Raw genomic sequence first — 18,626 nt, forward strand, 5'->3', positions numbered from 1 at the left:
GATGAAGATGAGATGAGATGAGATGTCCAATTACTGCAAAAAAGTTTTAAAAAACCTACTTACACAATCAAATGTCTAAATATTTGCCAATCAATTCTCTGTTGATTAACAAATTGATTATCATTTCATATCATCGTTTCAGTTCCAGCTAGAACCATATTTGCTTCTCACAGGAAGCTTGTTGCCCATCTCTTTGTACACTGCTGCAGCTTAGAGGACCTTGACAACAAGGTTTCTGAATATATCCCAAGCTGCCAACACCCTGATGAAGTATTATGAAGAGCCCTGATACAAACAGACAAGAGCTGGTAAATGGTCAGGGGGCTGTTTCTGTCAAAATACAGTATCTAATGAACATCATGTGTTAGCACTTCACTCTGCTCTTGTTGATAATACAGTACAGCAGCAGCTTTAGGAGTGTTAGAGGTGCCGGACAGCACATATGAGTGTGTGAAATGAATGCAGACATACTGTGTATTGGAAACATATCAACACACACAAATGCTCAATGTTTATATTGATCGTGCAGACCTTCCTCTGACTTTCTATATCTCTAACCTCAACCCTCACTACCACATACCTAAATGTAATTGTAATTTTAACCCTATTCTACCCAAAGTCCAATCTAACCTGTTAACTGCTCCATCGGGAATGTTTGTGACCACAGAAGGAAGACAGAAATCTTCAATCATGATGAGAAAAGAAACACTAAATATTATAATTTCATCAAACACCTCACCTGGTTACCTGCTAGAGCTGGCGCCCCATGTACTAAGGATGAGTTCATGCTGCAGTGGCCATGAGTTCGACTCTCAACCTGTAGCCCTTTGCTGCATGTCATCCCCTCTCTCTCCCCTTTCCTGTCATTTTACAGCTGTCACTATTGATTAAAAGGCAATAAAATGCATGGATTTCCTCCATCTGAAATCAGATATTGGGTTCAAAATGTGTGGTATTCCTCCGACAGTCCAAAGACATGCAGTTAGGTTAATTGGAGACCTTTAAACTGCTCTGTTGTGATAATGGTTGTCTGTCTATATGATAGACTTGTGACCATTGGTGACTCAGTGCATGCTGGAATAGGCTCCAGCCCCCAGTGACCCTGCTAAGGAAAATCATTTGTTATTTTCTCAGGGAAAAGTCTCTAAAAACTTATGTAAACTTTAAATGAAGCCATAGTCTTATAAAACATGATTTTTTTTTCTCCTGCTTGTCAGGGCTTTTCGATCTCATAATAATAAGAATATAAGAACACATACAAATGCAAACACACATTATATGCAAGTCATAGATATCAAATTGCATTAAATCTCTATGTTTAAACTTCTTATATACACTATTCACATAGTGTATATAAGACGCTGTTTACAAACATAGTTGCATATTTTTTTCCTTTTGTCCCCAGATAATAATAGGCTTTCCGATTTCTTCCGTCAACTACCTCAGTTCCACTGTCAGGCCTTGTCAAGCTTGAGCTCTGCACTGATATCACTCTCAATCTGCCACCTCCTGGTTTTAATTGGCTCATTTCATCGCTGCCTGGTTGTCAAGACAACACAGAGGGTTGAGCGCTGTCTCTTAATGACAAGCATGAGTCAAAACACGCTTTCCCCCAGGTGAATGGGAGCCACGGCTCTGCATCAATCCCATCATCAGTACAGGGACATAAATCATGCTGTGGGGGAGGCCGTTGCAGGAGAACGGTTGCATGGCCCACGCATCAAGACGAAATAAAATAAAACAACAGGGAGGAGGAGTGGGCACACTGCGGAAAACACGAGGCCAGGTTATTTCAATGTCAGCCGAACGTATCGTCGAATGGATTTGTTATCTTAATGCTTAAAGGAGTGGATAAGTCATAGGACCAACGCTATTTATTGTGATAGAAGGTTATTGTAAACTAGTGGCCATGGTTCAAAACATGCTAGACTCATGCTGTATATCTTTTGGCTCCTTTCGTGAAGTACATGCAATGCTTCATATAGCTTTTATTTATTTACAAAATTACATAATATTTTTTATGTACGATTCCATATCAAAGCCCTCAGTTGCTCAAAGAATTTATATATAATGGCGGGATCTGCCTGGCTTACTTGTTATTGTGAAAGACATTATAACATGATCCCTTCTAATGTCAATGAGCCCTTTACTTGCTCAATTTTTCTATAACATCTTATATTACCAAGAGATTCCAGTTTTTTTTCACAGCTATTTTTATGTAATAACATAATTCACAGGCAACATTGGTCCAGCCCTTAATCACGACACTAACCTAGAGGAGGCATGTTTTTTCTCTTTACAGTACATTTAACTTACCAATTAAATCTCTTCTCCGTTAACTTCCGAATATAGAAAGTATTGTTAACGTAGGCTGTTCACCATGCGTGCACCCACTATGCTATAGGAGTAATTTAAGCCAAAATTTTATGTACCTGTCTCCATAACTCAAATTATTGATGTTAATAATACCTTTCATTTTATAAAATAGCTAAAACAGCGAAGTGATGGAGAGATTCTTATTTAAAGGAGGAGTCTGGACCCTGACTGCTAATGTGAACACATGCTCATTATTCGTCTTCAAGCCTCAGTCAAGGATGCCCTGATTGTCTATGCATGGCTCTAGATCACAAAAAAAATGAATCATTCAACATTTATGGGAGCTTTCTTCTTATTAACGTGGCTGTCACCCTGCCCACTATACCAAATGGCTTCTAAACTCAAATGAGTTAATGATTTAATGCTGTAATTAAAATCAAACATTTATCAGCACTTTTACTCAACTTGCATTTGTCAACATTCATCCATCATCACCCATTTATGCTCTTTTTTACCAGGGCTGTTCAGCATGAATCCACTATTGTGTACTTTACTATGTCATTGAAAAGCCTTTTAGACTTTGTTGTGATGTTACAGATTAGCTCTCCATTTGTGGCAGAATGGAGGCTATTCAGATTTATTGCCATTGACCACACTCCTCCATCATTAGTGCACAGCATGCGTTCGCGTGTGCATGCTGACCTGTCTCTGGTAGTTTCCAAGACAACCACGTACTACTCAAAAGACAGAAGATGGCTCATTATTTCTGTTGCATTTTGAACCTAATATTTGTAGGCATTCTATGAGGATGCAGAGACGGGCCTCAGCTTTCAAATCAAGCAGTATGGAAAGGTTTTAGATAATATTAGACCCAGCTACACAGAGCAGATGAGGACATAAAGTGTGTGTGTGTGTGTGAATCAGATTCTCACAGGCTCTGTTCTTGTTCTTGTGTTGCAGTTCCTGTTGCTCATCTTCTCCTGTCTGAGGAAGGCTGCATGGGACTATGGACGCCTGGCTCTACTAATGGAGAATGACAGGTGAATCCAAAACACTGGCTGTCTTACACTTAAAAAATCTCATACACCTGCTGGTCTGTGAGCTATGTCAACATTTAAGATGGAGATATTATTCTCAGTGGAACCACTCCTGAGTGCTCATCCTGAAGCCTCCAGCTCCCTCTGCTGAGTATAAATGGTACTGCGTAGAAAGCAAATAACTGCAAAGAGCTTCTACATTTGTTTAATTTAAGATGTAAATCTTTAATAACTTAAAGGACAAGGATAGTGTTATTTAAGCTGGTGTTATTTTTTTCCAACTGTCAAAAAATCCCAGGAACAGAGTAAAACAATGTGTTAGTCAGTTACTTAATACTTTCCATATTTTTTGTGGTCTGTGGCACTCAACCCCAAAGTCCACTGGTTCCTAGTAGAGAGGTAAATTTTTAAAGCGGTTGAAAAATACAAGTAGAATTTTCCCAAACAGCTGGGCACTGTAGTTTTTAGCAAACGTTACTTGAACACAAGTAAATAATGCATTATTGTACTTTCAGTTGCAGATTAACACACACTTGTGAATTTTTTAAAGCAACAGGACATACAAAAGAAGAAAGAAAAAAATTAAGCTTTGTCCAGACATACAGTATTTGTTAGAATAATTCATTGTTGGTTTTAGTATCTTCATGGTATTTGTTAACAGAAATATAGAATACCACCAGACTTCTCCTTTAAGCAATTGGTTGATTGTATAATATAATAGCATTTAACAGTATTTAGTGAGATATCTTTAAGGTAACAAAATGAGTTAAGGTCCACCCAGTAGTTTGCATGAGTCTGCAGCGGTTTCACTCTGCTTGACCTGAGTCTCCTCTCCAGGGGATTGTGGACCTGGTTAGTTCTGCCTGATCGACAGCGGCTTCATTGCACCCGAGGGCAAGCAGCATCTGTGTGTTTTGCCAAGCGGTCCGCTCTCATACTAATTCAATTATCCTGCTTAATTTGACACGCTGTTGAACTGTCAATGGTACGGCCCACAGAGAGCTATCCACAAACTCAATCAGCACACTGGCTTTATTAGATTCGACCGTACTGTATGTGCTTTATGTCTTCTCTATGTATAGACACACATAGGGATTGATTTCAGGCAGATACTGTGGGTCTGTCTGCAGCGGTTACATTGTGTTTGGTGTGATCGCCTTTACAGCACTGAATTAAATATTGTATGTATTGATTAGGTCGTGTCATGCCACAATCAATATGATGATCTTGCTATTTCTTTGTTTATCTTGTCTTCATAATTCAGTCTCACATCCCTGTTTTATGGAGAACCAAGTGAGAAAGAGAAGTCTCCATCAGAGTCCAGTCCCTCTGACTCTGACACCAAGGACATGGTGAGTTTTTTGTTTTTCATCAGCTCCTAAAAGCACCAACAAACCCCTTAATAGCATTTTCAGTTAAAGGTACCCTGTGGGTTTCATGCTAAGCAAACACTATTTTGTTTACACCCAGCCTCTCTCAACAAAATGCATTTTATGTGTCCTAAAGGTCTAACAAAAATATCCTCCCTGATAAAATATTTGCAAAGTCTACTTAATGTGTTGAAACCTGCATTGAACATTCAGTTAACATTTTAATGAGGTCATTTTCTCTGGCCTTACTGTAAAGCTCTAAAGTAATTTGAAAAAGGGATCGCACATAGTGATGAAACCACAGAGAATTATCACCTAACTCTATAGTTCCTTTCAGCTGTATGGAGAATCTTTTAGCTCATTATTTTGGTTTTACAACACTTTAAAAACATTAACAAACTGCATGCTATCTGTCTTGCTCCAAATGGCAGGCAGACAAAGTTAGCAATTAACTAGTGGAACATTTAGCAGCAATAAAAATTTGATTGGTGAAGACAAGACCAGAGCTAAAAGAAGAATGAATACTGGAGTTGTTACAAAACACAACTCTAAAATGAATGCTAATTTTGCTCCTTGTTAGCTGGATGTGTAAACGGGCATACATTGACATAAGGCAAACGTGGCAATAATAAACTGATATAAATAATTGTGCTACAAGACACTAAACCTAACCCATTAAAAACTGTGCAACTACAGTGTTGGTCCAACATGTTAAGTCTTGTTACCCAGAAGGAGCCTCAAACAAATATTTACATTTTTTCTAGATATATTTGTGTTTTTTATTTTTATTTTTTATGAAATGCTCTTTCTTCCTTATTTCTTGGAAACAATGGAAAATATTCCACTATTGCTTCCTTAACTGCCAGAATTGTCACATGCACAGCAACTGAAGCCAGCAATGGCAATCTGCAGTATATTGGCATTTTGTCATTGAACCAGGAGCTTTTTCATTTTGTTTGTAAGTATGACGATCCCTGAGGTGCTCATGTTGTGGCTGTGAGATGCCGCAAAGACACTAAAAGTTGTGCGTCACAGGTACAAAGAGAAAGCATCATGGGAAAAGTAAAAACAAGTCCACTTGTCTAAGATGGCACTGCGACAATTGTTGTAAGAGGAAAGTTGGGATTGTGACTCAGCTGGACTGCCTGTGACTCCATGACACCTGTGTGTGATAGAGTGAGGTCACTCCCTGCATGTTTATAACGGTGTAAGACAAAGAGTCAGACTGGAGTCATCGCTGTGTGCCTACACAAAGCTGAGGCTGCAGTAAAGTGGTTACTGCTCCAGGCTAGACCTATTAAATCTCCATCTCTGTGTCACTCTGCAGACCTTATTACTATGCAAATAGTGGATGCATGCAAGTAGCCAGATGTGGTGTGCGCAAACTTGCATACGTATGTAATTTATTATCTTTAATAACGAATCCATTGGATGTTTTATGATTCTCTTCTCCTTCCAGGGCTTCTGCTCGTGGCTCTCATCACTTTACCATATGAAGTAAGTTCACAAAGCAGTGTAATTATTTTACCCGTCTCTCATCTTAGCTTCCATCCTTTTATTGGCCCTCTGTCTTCAAAGCTGATGTCACTGTCGAATGTAAAGTCCCATGTTATATCTCATTTAGCAGGAAAAACAAACGAGTCTGGGCTCATGTGACCACTGGTGCCGTGGTTTCCCGTTGAATATTTGCACTTGCTCGAGTCTGACTGCACACAACAGATTAAGGCCTGTAAAAAGGCGATTTTCACGGTGCCCATGGTTTCCATAGTATTGTGGTAGAGTTTGGGTGCTTCTGTTTTTAGCTCTCATGCCAGTGGCTCACCCTGGGATCCCTGGGAAAGTGCAAACCCACCCTGCGAGTTCGCAATGTGTGGGCTGCAATGAGACCAGCATGCACCTCTTTTCTTCTTTTTTTTCATGCTTTTTTTGTTCTATTTTATGACACTCGGTTTCCTGAACCTCCCGCCTGGTAACCACAGCTTCTGGAACCAAAGCAGTGGTGCCACAGTTTTACTCATGATGAGGTATAAGCTGTCAGCCCATTTATCCTGGCAATAGACAGAACTGCATATATTCTAGATTCAGATGGCACTGCTCTGATCATCACATCTGCATGTGTGGAAATTCCACTGTTGAACATTTTGCAGCATCTCTGTTTTTATTATGTAGCATAGAGAGTTTTAGATCTCTTGGATATGCGATTAAGAGATTCTGAAAGTTTCCCCTCTCTCTGTTCTTGCAGGGATGAAGAGATCCGTAGCAAATGTGGCATTGATGCTGTCACATACCTGTCCTTCCAGCGCCACATCATCCTGCTCATGACAGTGGTTTGCCTGCTGTCTTTGGCCGTAATCCTGCCGGTCAACTTTTCCGGTTACCTCCTGGGTATTTTTGTCTCTACATGATGGTCTAGCTAGCCGACTCTTTGAAAAGCCAAGGGATATCCTTAACTTCAGGAGAGAGACTTGGGGCACCTCGCAGGGAGAGAGGCCAGGCCACACAGAGACAATCACACACATCTACACACTAAATGATTTGGCTAAATGCTTAGAAACGTAAGCTGTGGTCAAGCTTAGTTAAAAAAAACCTGTATCCTGTATAAATGAAATTAGAGCAAAGTTGAAAAGGTTATTCTAACCTAAAATTACCCATTTAACAACATTGTGAAGTACATATAATTACTGCTGTTTACATACACAGAGGCTGCATTTCTTGTAATGGGAGTTGCTAGCATACCAGTGGCAATTCCCCAAGTAGGATTTTAGAAATAGAAAGTGCTTCATATCCTTTTAACATACACATGTAGGTGTTAGGGGTGGCACGGTGTGGAAAATTAGCTGCTAAATAACAGCAGAAATGCCTTTTGGCAGTTGTGTGCTTATTTTGTAGGAAGTGTTGAGTAAGCCATTCCATAACAGGATGAAGGCAGGAGCCATTTTGGGGTCTACGAGGAGTTGGGCTGTCCACACAAATGTTTTTATTACTGCTGGCTGTCATCTTATGGACTAGTGTGTCACCCTAGTCATTAAATAAACCAACACCCATTGACAGGCTGCCATGGCAACAGCAAACAAAGGGTGCCCAAATTAAAACAGCAGAGTTACTAGGCATGACTGCAATGTTTGAATTTTGTGTGAAATTTCATTGAGATGAGAGAGATTTCATTAAATTGGATGGAAAACGTTTTCTCTGAATACTCACATTGCTTCATTGTTGCCTTAACCTCCAGACAAAAGAGGAGGGGTTTTCCTTTAAGTCATTTAGAAAGTAAAATGTCTCACTATCTGTCATGTTTCATTATTTCTACAGGAGACAGTCCGGAAAACTTTGGAAGAACAACACTGGCTAATGTTAGCGCAAAGTAAGTCTAACACTTAAACAAATGACATCAAATCTCATGAAACAGCGCAGAACTGTGAAAAAACCCTGAAAAATCTGTATTTGTTTGAATCACACTGGTGTTTTTGTGGCTCACAGGGACAGCTTTCTGTGGCTCCACAGCATCTTTGCTCTGGTCTACTTCATCATCACGTTGCTGTGTATGGCTCACCACTCGCTGCGGCTGGAGTACAGAGAGGATGAGAAGGTCTGTCACCAGCACATCATACTGTTTAAACATCAAGGCTTGGCCATGACTCCTCTGCATAAATATTCATCTTATCCAGTCAATCTCTCTAGTTTAGTGTGTTAGTATTCCAACATTCGTTAGTTAGCAATCAGAAGGTACAAAAAAGTAACATTCTGCTGTGATGGTTGCATTAGATGAAAAGTCTATGCATCCCCAAAATAATTACAATTCATCCTGGGGGGGACATGAATGTTAAACCTGTTAACCCACACATCATGGCAATCCATCCAGTAGTTGTAGAGACATTTCATTCTGAGCCACAAGTGTCAACCTGCCAGTGACGTTGGATGTAAATTCAAAGGATTATGTGGGATTTATCATCTGTGGACAATGAATGTGTGTACCAACTTTGTCTATGTAGTTGTTGAGATATTTCTGTCTGGACCAAAGTGGACCAACAGACCGGCAGTGCCATCCATAGAGCCACACTGCTTCAGTGCATGACTACTCATGGTGGTTGTGTTATGTGTTGCAGGTAGCAAGGACACTGATGATTACCTCCATACCAAGAGAGATCTCGGACCCAGAACTCATCACCAAACATTTCCAGTAGAGCACATGTTTTCTTCTCTATTTCATTGTTCAGTCAAGTTATATCCTTTCCTTATGTTTGATTTGTGTCATTTTCTGCAAACACATATATGCACAATCCCATCACCTTCATTCTGATTAACTCCTTTTACTCTTTTCACCAGTGAGGCCTACCCCAGCTGTACTGTCACTGATATCCGCTTCTGCTTTGATGTCCACAAACTGATGAGGCTGGACTTAGAGAGGTACAGTACAGATTAGAGCAACACAGTTTGTGATAAGTGTGAGGTTCTTGTCTGAGGATGCTGTGTTTTTGCAGGCGCAAGGCAATGAAGGGCAGGTTGTATTTTGCCACAAAGGCCCAAAAGGAGGGGAAGATTGTGATCATGACCCATCCGTGTGCTCAGATATTCTGCTGTGACATCTGTGGCTTTGAAAAGGTAATTTTTGTCATTAGTGCTGTAGTAGATTAGTAAATGACTGTCTTTGTAGACTTGCAGCATAGTTGTGTTGCACAGAAAGTATGTTACCACTGGATGGCACTGCAATCCAAAAGTAGGTATATACAGCAGCAAGATATCTTGCCACTGTAAATCTGGGGATCTCTGGGAGAGTTAAGATGCAGTGAGTAAGGTGTGCTCTAACTTTTTTCTGCAGGTGGATGCAGAACAGTACTACAGCGAGTTAGAAGAAAAGCGGACGGACGAGTTTAATGCTGAGAAGAACCGAATCACCATGAAGAGGCTGGGCATCGCCTTTGTGACTTTCCGTGATGAGAGAATGACTGCGGTGTGAGTAAACAACAGCATGACACCGAGGTTTATGTCTGCCAGGTCCTCTCATCACGTAAACCCTGTCACGACAGGGAGCAACCATAAAATTCATGGAGGAGCATAAAAGCAGGCGTTACTTAGTGCTGATGCAGATGTCTGCAGCACTTTTGTACATCTTGTTTTGTTTTTCAGCATTGTGAAGGACTACAGTCGCGTGCGCTGCCGTCGCAGACCCCAGCAGTCCAGCATCACCACTGTGGTGCAGTCACACAAATGGGGGGTCAGCTACGCACCTGCTCCCAGTGACATCATCTGGTCAGTGCTGACATTACTGACTCACATAATTTTGGTTTTTTTTTGGTGCTTCCCAATACTCATCCTTATGATACTTATGCTGTGCATGGCTGCAGGGAGCTGTAACCTATCCCAGCATGCACTGGACGAGAAGCATGGTACACAGACAGCCATTCACACTCACATTCACACCTACAGTACAAGCAGTTTATTAACCTGCATGTCTTTGGACTGTGGGAGGAAACCAGAGGACTAGGAGGCAACCCATGCAGACACATATTTTGAGTGTAATATCCAGTTTTATATGTCTTATTCATCATTTAGACACTTTCCCCTGTAATTATCCTGACATATTTGGTATCTTTGAAACCTCTGGATTGTGACTTGACTTTAAACCAAAGTTCTGCGGGCTGTAATAATACTTGTTGATGCAACATTAAATTGTAATGATGGACCTCAAAAACCCCTTTTATCTAGACAAGAGGTATGTATTATGCAAATTATGCACCTTGGCTTTGTCAGAGTATTTGCTTTAGTATTATTATTCCATTCCTATTTCTTCTTTCACTGAGCTCTTCTTTAGGAAAATCAACATAACTAACAGCAGCATTTAAGATGCATAAGTGTGTTGTTGCTCGTGTGTAGGAGAGCTCAAACACCATTTAAAACTCATTCCCTACCCATGATTGGATTAGCTATAATGCATGTTTCTTATCTTGGAAAGCAAATGCAGCAGCTCCAGCGAGATTATGTAACAAATGAGTGATGCATATGTATGGGAGATTTAACTAAAGAGATGGTAGCGCTCACTGTTTGATGATTGGTTGCAGTGTGTTTGTGTGCAAATGTGTTTTTGCATTAACTAGACGACTGGAGCAGGTACTTCTCTTCCTTCATTAAAACTGAGCATTGAAGTGTGCTTTTCCCCAACCTGCTCTCCAGTCCAGTGCAGTGGAAACACACTCACCAACTCACACACAAAGTGGTGACTGAGCTGGCTATTTCAGGCTTATGTCAATACATACAGTATAGAAGTGTCAGGGGAGAGTAGTGTATTAACTGTCCTGTCCATCCTGCTGGATGACTGTAAATTGACGCTCATTATTTCTCCCGTCACCAGGGAAAACCTGTCAGTGTGTGGATCGCGCTGGTGGCTCCGCTGTGTCCTCCTCAACATCCTCCTCTTTCTGCTACTCTTCTTCCTCACCACTCCCGCCATTATCGTCAACACGATGGACAAGTTCAACGTCACAAGGCCTGTGGAGACTCTGCGGGTCAGAATTTGAGATCGAGCTGAACTGTGTGACCTTAACGCTACATTTTAACCCTCTTCGGTGTCACTAATTAATAACTTTGCTGTCTAATCCAGAGCCCAGTCATTACCCAGTTCTTCCCAACCCTCCTGCTGTGGGCGTTTTCGGTGCTCCTGCCCTTCATCGTTTACTACTCAGCCTTCTTTGAGTCCCACTGGACCAGGTACTCACCAGCCATCGGCCACCACTCTCGTCTCTCCTCTGAAATGGAAATGCCTGTCCTTTGCTTCTTCAAATGGACCCTTCATGTGTAGATGCCTGTCTTCCTCTCAACTCTCAGCATTTCTTTTTTTTTTTTTCATCTCAATTATTTTTTTTTTCTCTTTCACCCTGTTGCTCTTTTTACTCTCTCTCCTCTCTCCCTCCTTCTCTCTGTCACTCTCCCTGCACTGTTATTCTGGGCAGGTTGTCATAGAGATCTCCATGTGAAGATAATGATATGCACAGTAGTCACCATGCGCACAGGAGCAGCACATGGTGACTAGCGGGAGGAGGAGCAGAACAACTGTGCATAAGGAGACAACCTCACGGAGCACCTATGAGCACCCTTTCTTTACATAACCACCCCCACAAACGTGTTGTGCAGGCGTGATGTGCGAAGGACCGAATGCAAATCAACTGTTTACCCGAGTGAAAAGTGTAGTTCGTGCTAATGAACCCAGCAGTCCTGTAAATGTAGAGTCAGCTGACTTTGCATTGCATTATTTCACACTACGAAATGATTATGTTGAAGGGAGCTGTGTGCATAGGGTTTATAACTAAATATGCATTGCATAATGATGTTCTTACGACCCTTTGTTATTTGCTTAATGTCTCAGGTCTGGTGAGAACCAAGTAACGATGCATAAGTGTTTTTTACTGCTGGTCTTCATGGTCATCCTCCTGCCCTCACTTGGCCTGTCAAGGTACACAGCAGTTCTTCACACTTAAAACAAACATATAACTTTTGGTTTCACTTTTACATTTTTTGGTACACCTTTTTTGTATTTTATTCTTTCTGTAGTCTGGACCTGTTCTTCACATGGCTCTTTGATGTCAATTTCCTGGATGAGAAGGACGTCAAATTCCAGTGAGAATACTCTTTTTGTTGAAATAAAATGAACCTTGAGTATTATGGTGCCTGAATAGACATTTGAGTTGCAGCACTCACAGGTTTGATTATTTTCATGTTGCAGGTGCGTGTTTCTTCCTGACAACGGTGCATTCTTTGTAAACTATGTGATTACATCCAGTCTAATTGGCACATCTATGGAGCTGCTTCGCATCCCAGCACTGACTGTGTATGCCCTTCGCCTCTGTTTTGCCAAGTCCCAGGCTGAGCGCATTCATGTCAAACGGGTTAGTGGAGCCTTTCATGCTTATCTCAGTGTTTTCATGTTAGGTTCAGTGCAGTTGATTAGGCTCTGTTTCATGTGTAAATCTTACTGTGTTTGTGTTTTTATCTGCAGAGTCAGGCCTATGAGTTCCAGTTTGGCCTGGAGTACGCCTGGACCATGTGTATCTTTGCAGTCAGTATGACCTACAGCATCACATGTCCCATTATTACACCCTTTGGTGAGCAACATACAGTGACCCTCCTTTATCCTCATCTACCTCTTCCTTCTGTCCACCTTCTGTCTATCTCCTCCATCCCATCATCTTCCCTCTTAGTCTTGTGTGTGTGTGTGTGTGCGCGTGTGTGTGTGTGTGTGCGTGTCGTCTCTTCTCATACCGTGACCTCACTCTCCTCTACTGCCTGCCAGTCCAATGCAGACTGTGTGAATTTGCTGCTGTAGTCCCAGACACCCAGACACAGTGAGTTGCGAGCCAGACGCCCACTCTGCTCCTGTCTCTGCCCAGAGCTCAACAAGCTTCTATTTACTTCTTGCATTCAAATCTTCAGTCCGAGTGGGCCCCTTTCACGCATAATAACCTGCTGTTCTGTGCATTTTACCTGTGTTGCTTTCTGCCAATTGGCATTTTAGTCATACACACATTTTTAAGAGGCAAACAATCTAATTGGTTGAGTTAAACCTCAAAGAAGCAACACATGATTTCATTCAACTGCCAAACCTGAAGGGCAAGATATTAATTTGAAAAATAAACTGAAATTGCTTGTTTATTTTATTTTTTTATTTTATTTTTTCGTTTGAGGCCCTTAAGCTTTACTGTATGTGTGGGGTTTGGTAAAGGTTGGGTGAATGGGGAGAACAAAATATGAAAATTCAAGAACTATAGCAGGACTTTCTGTCTTTCTACTTTACACCAATTACCCTTCATTTTTCAGAATGCTTTAGTGTTTTAGATGTTTAAATGTTTTCATGCTGTAGGTACTGATCAGTCAATACTTGTGTGTTTTCTTGTGCCCCTCTAGGTCTGCTGTATCTGATCCTGAAGCACATGGTTGACCGCTACAATATCTACTATGCATACGTTCCCACCAAACTCAACCAGCGGATCCACAGAGCAGCCATCAGCCAGGTCACCGTGGCTCCCATCCTCTGCATGTTCTGGCTGCTCTTCTTCTCCATGCTCAGATTAGGTACATTATCACTTCCATTTCTATCCTGTTACATTTTCGGCAACCATCATTGTATTGTGACTATACATTGTGTATACACTGTGACACTGTAATTTCTTGCAATCTCTCCTTACTGTCACAGGTCTAGTGCATCCCATCACCCTCTTCACCTTAGTGTCCCTCCTCTCTGCTATTGCCTTTTCCCTCTTCCGCTTGTGCCTTAGGAAGCAACAAGATAAGTCAACGAGCTACCAGGTCAGCTCCGCCATACCTCACTGAGATAAGGTTCAGTTAAGGATTCACGAATACTGAATGAATAGTATGTATTTTCTTTTTGGTTTCAGATGTCTGATCAGCCAGCAGAGGGGACGTTCACTGATGCAGACAGGAGTACTGTAACACCCACTACTGCCTCCAGTGTACAGTATCCCATTTTTCTCATCTTAACCTAACAACACACCATTAAAACACATCTTAGAGGAAATGTCTATTTTTGCATGTTTTCCTCTATTATTAAAAATAACATATACTTTTCACGATTGCCAAACATTTTACAGAGAATTTTTTCTCTGTAATGTTTTCTCGGTTTCTAGCATCCGCAACTTCCAGAGACTTGAAACTTGACAAATCAAGCTCAGTTTAATTTGTGTTAAAGTGACATTAAGTATTGTTCCTAAAGGAGTGTGAAGTGTAATAAATGGGTTAACAAAACAACCAGTATGCAGTGGTGTAGTATAACATGGTACATTTACAGTACTGTAGTTAAGTGCAGTTTTAAAGTTTTATTTAGTATTAGGATATTTGTAATATACCAGCCAACAAAAATAAAATTAGCAAAACCTTAGCAACATATAATATACATACTATAACATTAAAATGATACACATCAAAGCATAAATAATAGCTAATAATCCAATAATATTAAATTAGTATAATGGATACATTTCCTGCAATATATATAATTGTTTTTGCCATTTACTTAATTTTTTAGACTGGATCCTGGATATGAACACAAATTATTAATTTGTTAAGATCTTAACTTGTATATTAACTTCTTAAGTGCATGGTGGGGAATAACACCATCATTTAAAACCATAATTTCACTCCTCATGAACTGAGTGATTTACTGTGACACATAATCGTAAACTGTACGTTGATCTTCCTCCCTCAGCTGTTTGTGGCGTCCGTGCTGCTGGAGCCCGAGCTGGCTTTGACTCCCATGCCCTCCCCGGCCCACCACGGCTACGGCGCCATGGCCAGCTCCCAGAGTTCAAGCCACGGCCCAGGGGAGGAAGAGGTGTGCGAGGAAGACCACGCACAGACCCATGAGACTGAGCTCCAAGACCCCCCCGACCCCTACTGCTCCAGCCCACTCATGGACAGCCCTGTGAGCTACCAGTAACACCAAATCTCCCAAGCTGATTCCACTTGTCCTTCACCTGGAGAACACAGATTGCTAAATGCCGCAATGCAGCATTTTTGCCACTGACCTCAGACTCCAACTTAGCTGCCTCAGACCCTGAAACTTGGCTTGTTAGACTGGACGAAGAACCCGAAGACAAAAGAAGAATACAGGAGCAGTCTATAAATGTATAAATGTATAGACAACAGTTTAACAAAACATCTCCTGAACCTGTCGTATGGAAAGAAACATCCATCTCAACAGAAAAAAACATCCACCCTTAAATGTACAGATCATTTTAGTTAAACTATTGGATGCTCCATGACAGGGAACCCATCTTCTTCTATGGTTTCATTTGCAAGTTAAAAAGGTTAAAAGTAATGAAAGTGACTGGGGTGGAATTGCCTTTCGGTAGCTGTCAGAGATTCTCTGTCCATGCTGTGCCACTTGTACATGAGTGGAGGTGAAAGTTCCCATCAGAGTGGGTGGTGTGAGCAGGCTCGCCCCGGCAGACTGACAGAGTGGTCTGGGCACGGGTGATATCTGGTTCCTCGGCAGCAGAGCTCAGGGAGGCTGAGGGTGAGGGCAGCTAGTTGTGAAGCCATCTGCAGTGAGAGAGCAGACAGACGGAGGGCCGAATGTAACTCAGAGATGTACTGTAATATATGTACACTCTCTCCAAGGAGGCACAAGCAGCTTGACTGTACCTGAAGCTTGTTGTAACTATTATGAATTTAAGGTTGCTATTTTTGCTACAGTATTTTTGGTGTCATTGATATTGTGCTTTGGGTTGGGGCAGGGGGCTACTGGAGATTGGTTAAGGATTAGCAGAGCTGTCCCATCTTCATCAGAGTATTCCCTTATAATGCTGTTTTGGCTGTGTATGTAATGCAACTTTTAATTTTATTTAAAAGGAATAGTTTTTTTTCCTACATTTTGCACACGCTAATTTCCTTTCTTGCCAAGAGTTGGATGAGAAGATTGATACCACTCATGTCTGTACAGTAAATATGAGGCTACAGCCTGCAGCCATTCTTAATGCTAATCTAAGCTAACCAGCTGTTGGCAGTAGCTTTATATTTAGATACAGTATGAGCCTGGTATCAGTCTTCTCATCTAGCTCCTACCTAGAAAGCAAATAAGTTTATTTAGTCAGTATAACTATTAGTAATGTGAGCTATAGGGTGATTAAAAGCACATCCTGGAATTATAACATTTTGAAAATATGCCATGGATTCTACTTTCTCCCATTGTAAGACAATATGGAAATCTCTATACGAATTTATTCATTTAGCTAATTATGTGAAATACTGAAAGTAACTACAACCTGTTACTACTTAAGCAATTATCTTTAGTTTTTTGGTTGTGAAAATTCTCAAAAGAAAAAGAAACTATTATAAGTTACCATAATGGCTCAACATAATTTATTTGTATTTATTTGTTCAGTGTTGCTCAAATATTTCTGTGCAAAAAGTTTAGTTGTGTGTATGTTAATACACATAGGCTACAAACACTAAAATTCAAGCACCATTATATACTTTACCATGATTTCAGTTGCATTAACCTATTCCGTGTGACACTTCACTGCATGTCCTACTGTATGTTGTACAAATGAGGTATGCATTCATATCCTTATCCTTTAGATCAAGTGTGACATGTGCTAATATCATGGGTTTACAGTCAGTCTGTATGTTTGCAAGTTTTGTATTTTGGGGATATTTTTATTTCTTTATGATGGGATGAAACGTTTTCCCATGAAACTGAATGTAAGCTGATCTTGTTCATTATTCATGTTTCTTGCTGTGCCTTGAACAAACACTCCCTTTTCGTGTGACAATCCAGCATGGCCTGAAATATGCTGCATGGACTGAAAACTGAAGAGCAGGAAAACAACCAAGAGATTAAAAACACAATAACAACAAACACAGAAACAACCCAGAGCAGTGATTTTCATTCAGCAGTTGACAAGCAGTGAGCTCATTCCACCAAGATATTGACTGAACAATCTTCACACAAGGCCCACTTATTACCACTTACTTATTACCACTTACTGGATCTTTCATCCTCATCACATGGTCTTCAACAACCAATTAGTTTGTTCAGTTGTCATGGATCTGTACATGTTCAAACTCTTTACTCTATGCTGTACTTTTTAGGACTTTAGTCCTCTCAAGGTCCACTTACTTGCTTTCTCTGTAGCTTTAAAGAATAAACTAAAACAGTCAACGTGTACAGCAACATGGACATGGAGTTAGAAGGTTTGAACATCTACAGATCAGTGACAACTGAGTAAACTTCCCCTGCTGACAAAGATCATATCATATGGACGAAAGGTGTGGAACAAGCAAGTAAGCAGACCTTGAGTAGTGATTTTTTTTTTCTTGTGTGTCTTTACGTCTTACTTTACGTTACGCAGTTCTGTCGTTTTTTATAGATGTTTTGTGTCGTGGCCTCGTTGGTGCCTTGCTGTTGAGTTCAGCCAATATCTTTTCATTTCGTAGCTGCTGTATTCTTTACTGCTGTACTTCATATGCTTATTGATCATATAAGCTGTATGGCCAAGCTCGCTTAGTCCATTTTGTGTTCTGTATGAGGTTTGTTTATTATAATTTGAATCATGTAAAATCATTGGCCTGTGATATGAATTTGAAAAAAAAAAGACTTTCAGCCGTACTTTTATAAAACTGATGGTATATTATTGCATAAAATGAAATGTATTTGCTCCATTTTACAAGGAATCTAATTCTAGTTCCTCATGCTGTATAAAACAGATGAAAGCTGGCAACAGAGATGAAGTGGTCATTGCAGTGAATCATGAAGTAACATCTATTTGGAAAAAAAAAACATCAAAGACCATCTCAAAGTTTCTGTCTCTGAACTGCCAACATGTCCTGTGGGTTTCTCTTGCAGAAGCTTGTTTCACAGATCATTAAACGTACTTTCCTTTGAAAAATACAAAATAAAACTTATTAGGGTATTCTTAGCTCTAATGGCCATGCAAGGAGGGATTGTCCATTTTCATGCTTAACTGGTTTTATTGTATCCTGTCACGTCTGTTCATATACTGTTGGCTTGGCCATCCAAAGTCTATTTGGAGGTAGGCCCTATATTAGCTTTCCAGACATGTTCAGCCTGGTATCACCATTTGCTATTGGTTATGAAATGTGTGTATCATCTTTATTTTATATGTGAGCAGCCTGCCGTAAATGTCGGTTGTTATATCTCCAAGAAGGTTGAGGGTAAGGGACAGACTGCATTTGAGATTGATCTGTCAGGCTAACGAGTTTTCATCTGTCAAAAGTAAAGTGCTGTGATCTGAAATTAAAATTAATTCAGCTCAATCCACTCATCTTGTGCCATGAACTCCTTATTGTTCTGCTCTGCTGTGGTCTATGATGAAGGGTTTTTGAGAGGCAGTGAGTGGGCTCATGTGGGCTAAGTAGTGCAAGAGTGAATTTTCAC

The 18,626-nt window shown here is 40.6% G+C and overlaps 1 protein-coding gene across 1 annotated transcript in view; it reads left to right on the forward strand.

Moving 5' to 3' along the window:
* tmem63c (transmembrane protein 63C) overlaps positions 1-18,495 on the forward strand; it is a 31,115-nt gene extending 12,620 nt beyond the window's left edge. Inside the window, exons 3-23 of the mRNA XM_035673327.1 lie at positions 3,277-3,356; positions 4,618-4,705; positions 6,183-6,220; positions 6,966-7,108; positions 8,033-8,084; positions 8,201-8,309; positions 8,827-8,900; positions 9,047-9,127; positions 9,202-9,322; positions 9,540-9,673; positions 9,848-9,970; positions 11,070-11,223; positions 11,319-11,425; positions 12,081-12,167; positions 12,266-12,331; positions 12,438-12,600; positions 12,711-12,816; positions 13,616-13,783; positions 13,905-14,017; positions 14,107-14,181; positions 14,934-18,495. Of these exons, the coding sequence (XP_035529220.1) occupies positions 3,277-3,356; positions 4,618-4,705; positions 6,183-6,220; positions 6,966-7,108; positions 8,033-8,084; positions 8,201-8,309; positions 8,827-8,900; positions 9,047-9,127; positions 9,202-9,322; positions 9,540-9,673; positions 9,848-9,970; positions 11,070-11,223; positions 11,319-11,425; positions 12,081-12,167; positions 12,266-12,331; positions 12,438-12,600; positions 12,711-12,816; positions 13,616-13,783; positions 13,905-14,017; positions 14,107-14,181; positions 14,934-15,164 (2,313 nt within the window). The 3' untranslated portion in view covers positions 15,165-18,495. The remainder of the gene's footprint in view (positions 1-3,276; positions 3,357-4,617; positions 4,706-6,182; positions 6,221-6,965; positions 7,109-8,032; positions 8,085-8,200; positions 8,310-8,826; positions 8,901-9,046; positions 9,128-9,201; positions 9,323-9,539; positions 9,674-9,847; positions 9,971-11,069; positions 11,224-11,318; positions 11,426-12,080; positions 12,168-12,265; positions 12,332-12,437; positions 12,601-12,710; positions 12,817-13,615; positions 13,784-13,904; positions 14,018-14,106; positions 14,182-14,933) is intronic.
* Positions 18,496-18,626: the final 131 nt, after the last annotated feature.

Source organism: Morone saxatilis, unplaced genomic scaffold (genome assembly GCF_004916995.1).
Source record: "Morone saxatilis isolate NCDOM2014 unplaced genomic scaffold, NCSU_SB_2.0 Contig3, whole genome shotgun sequence".
In the NCBI taxonomy this organism is placed as follows: domain Eukaryota; kingdom Metazoa; phylum Chordata; class Actinopteri; family Moronidae; genus Morone; species Morone saxatilis.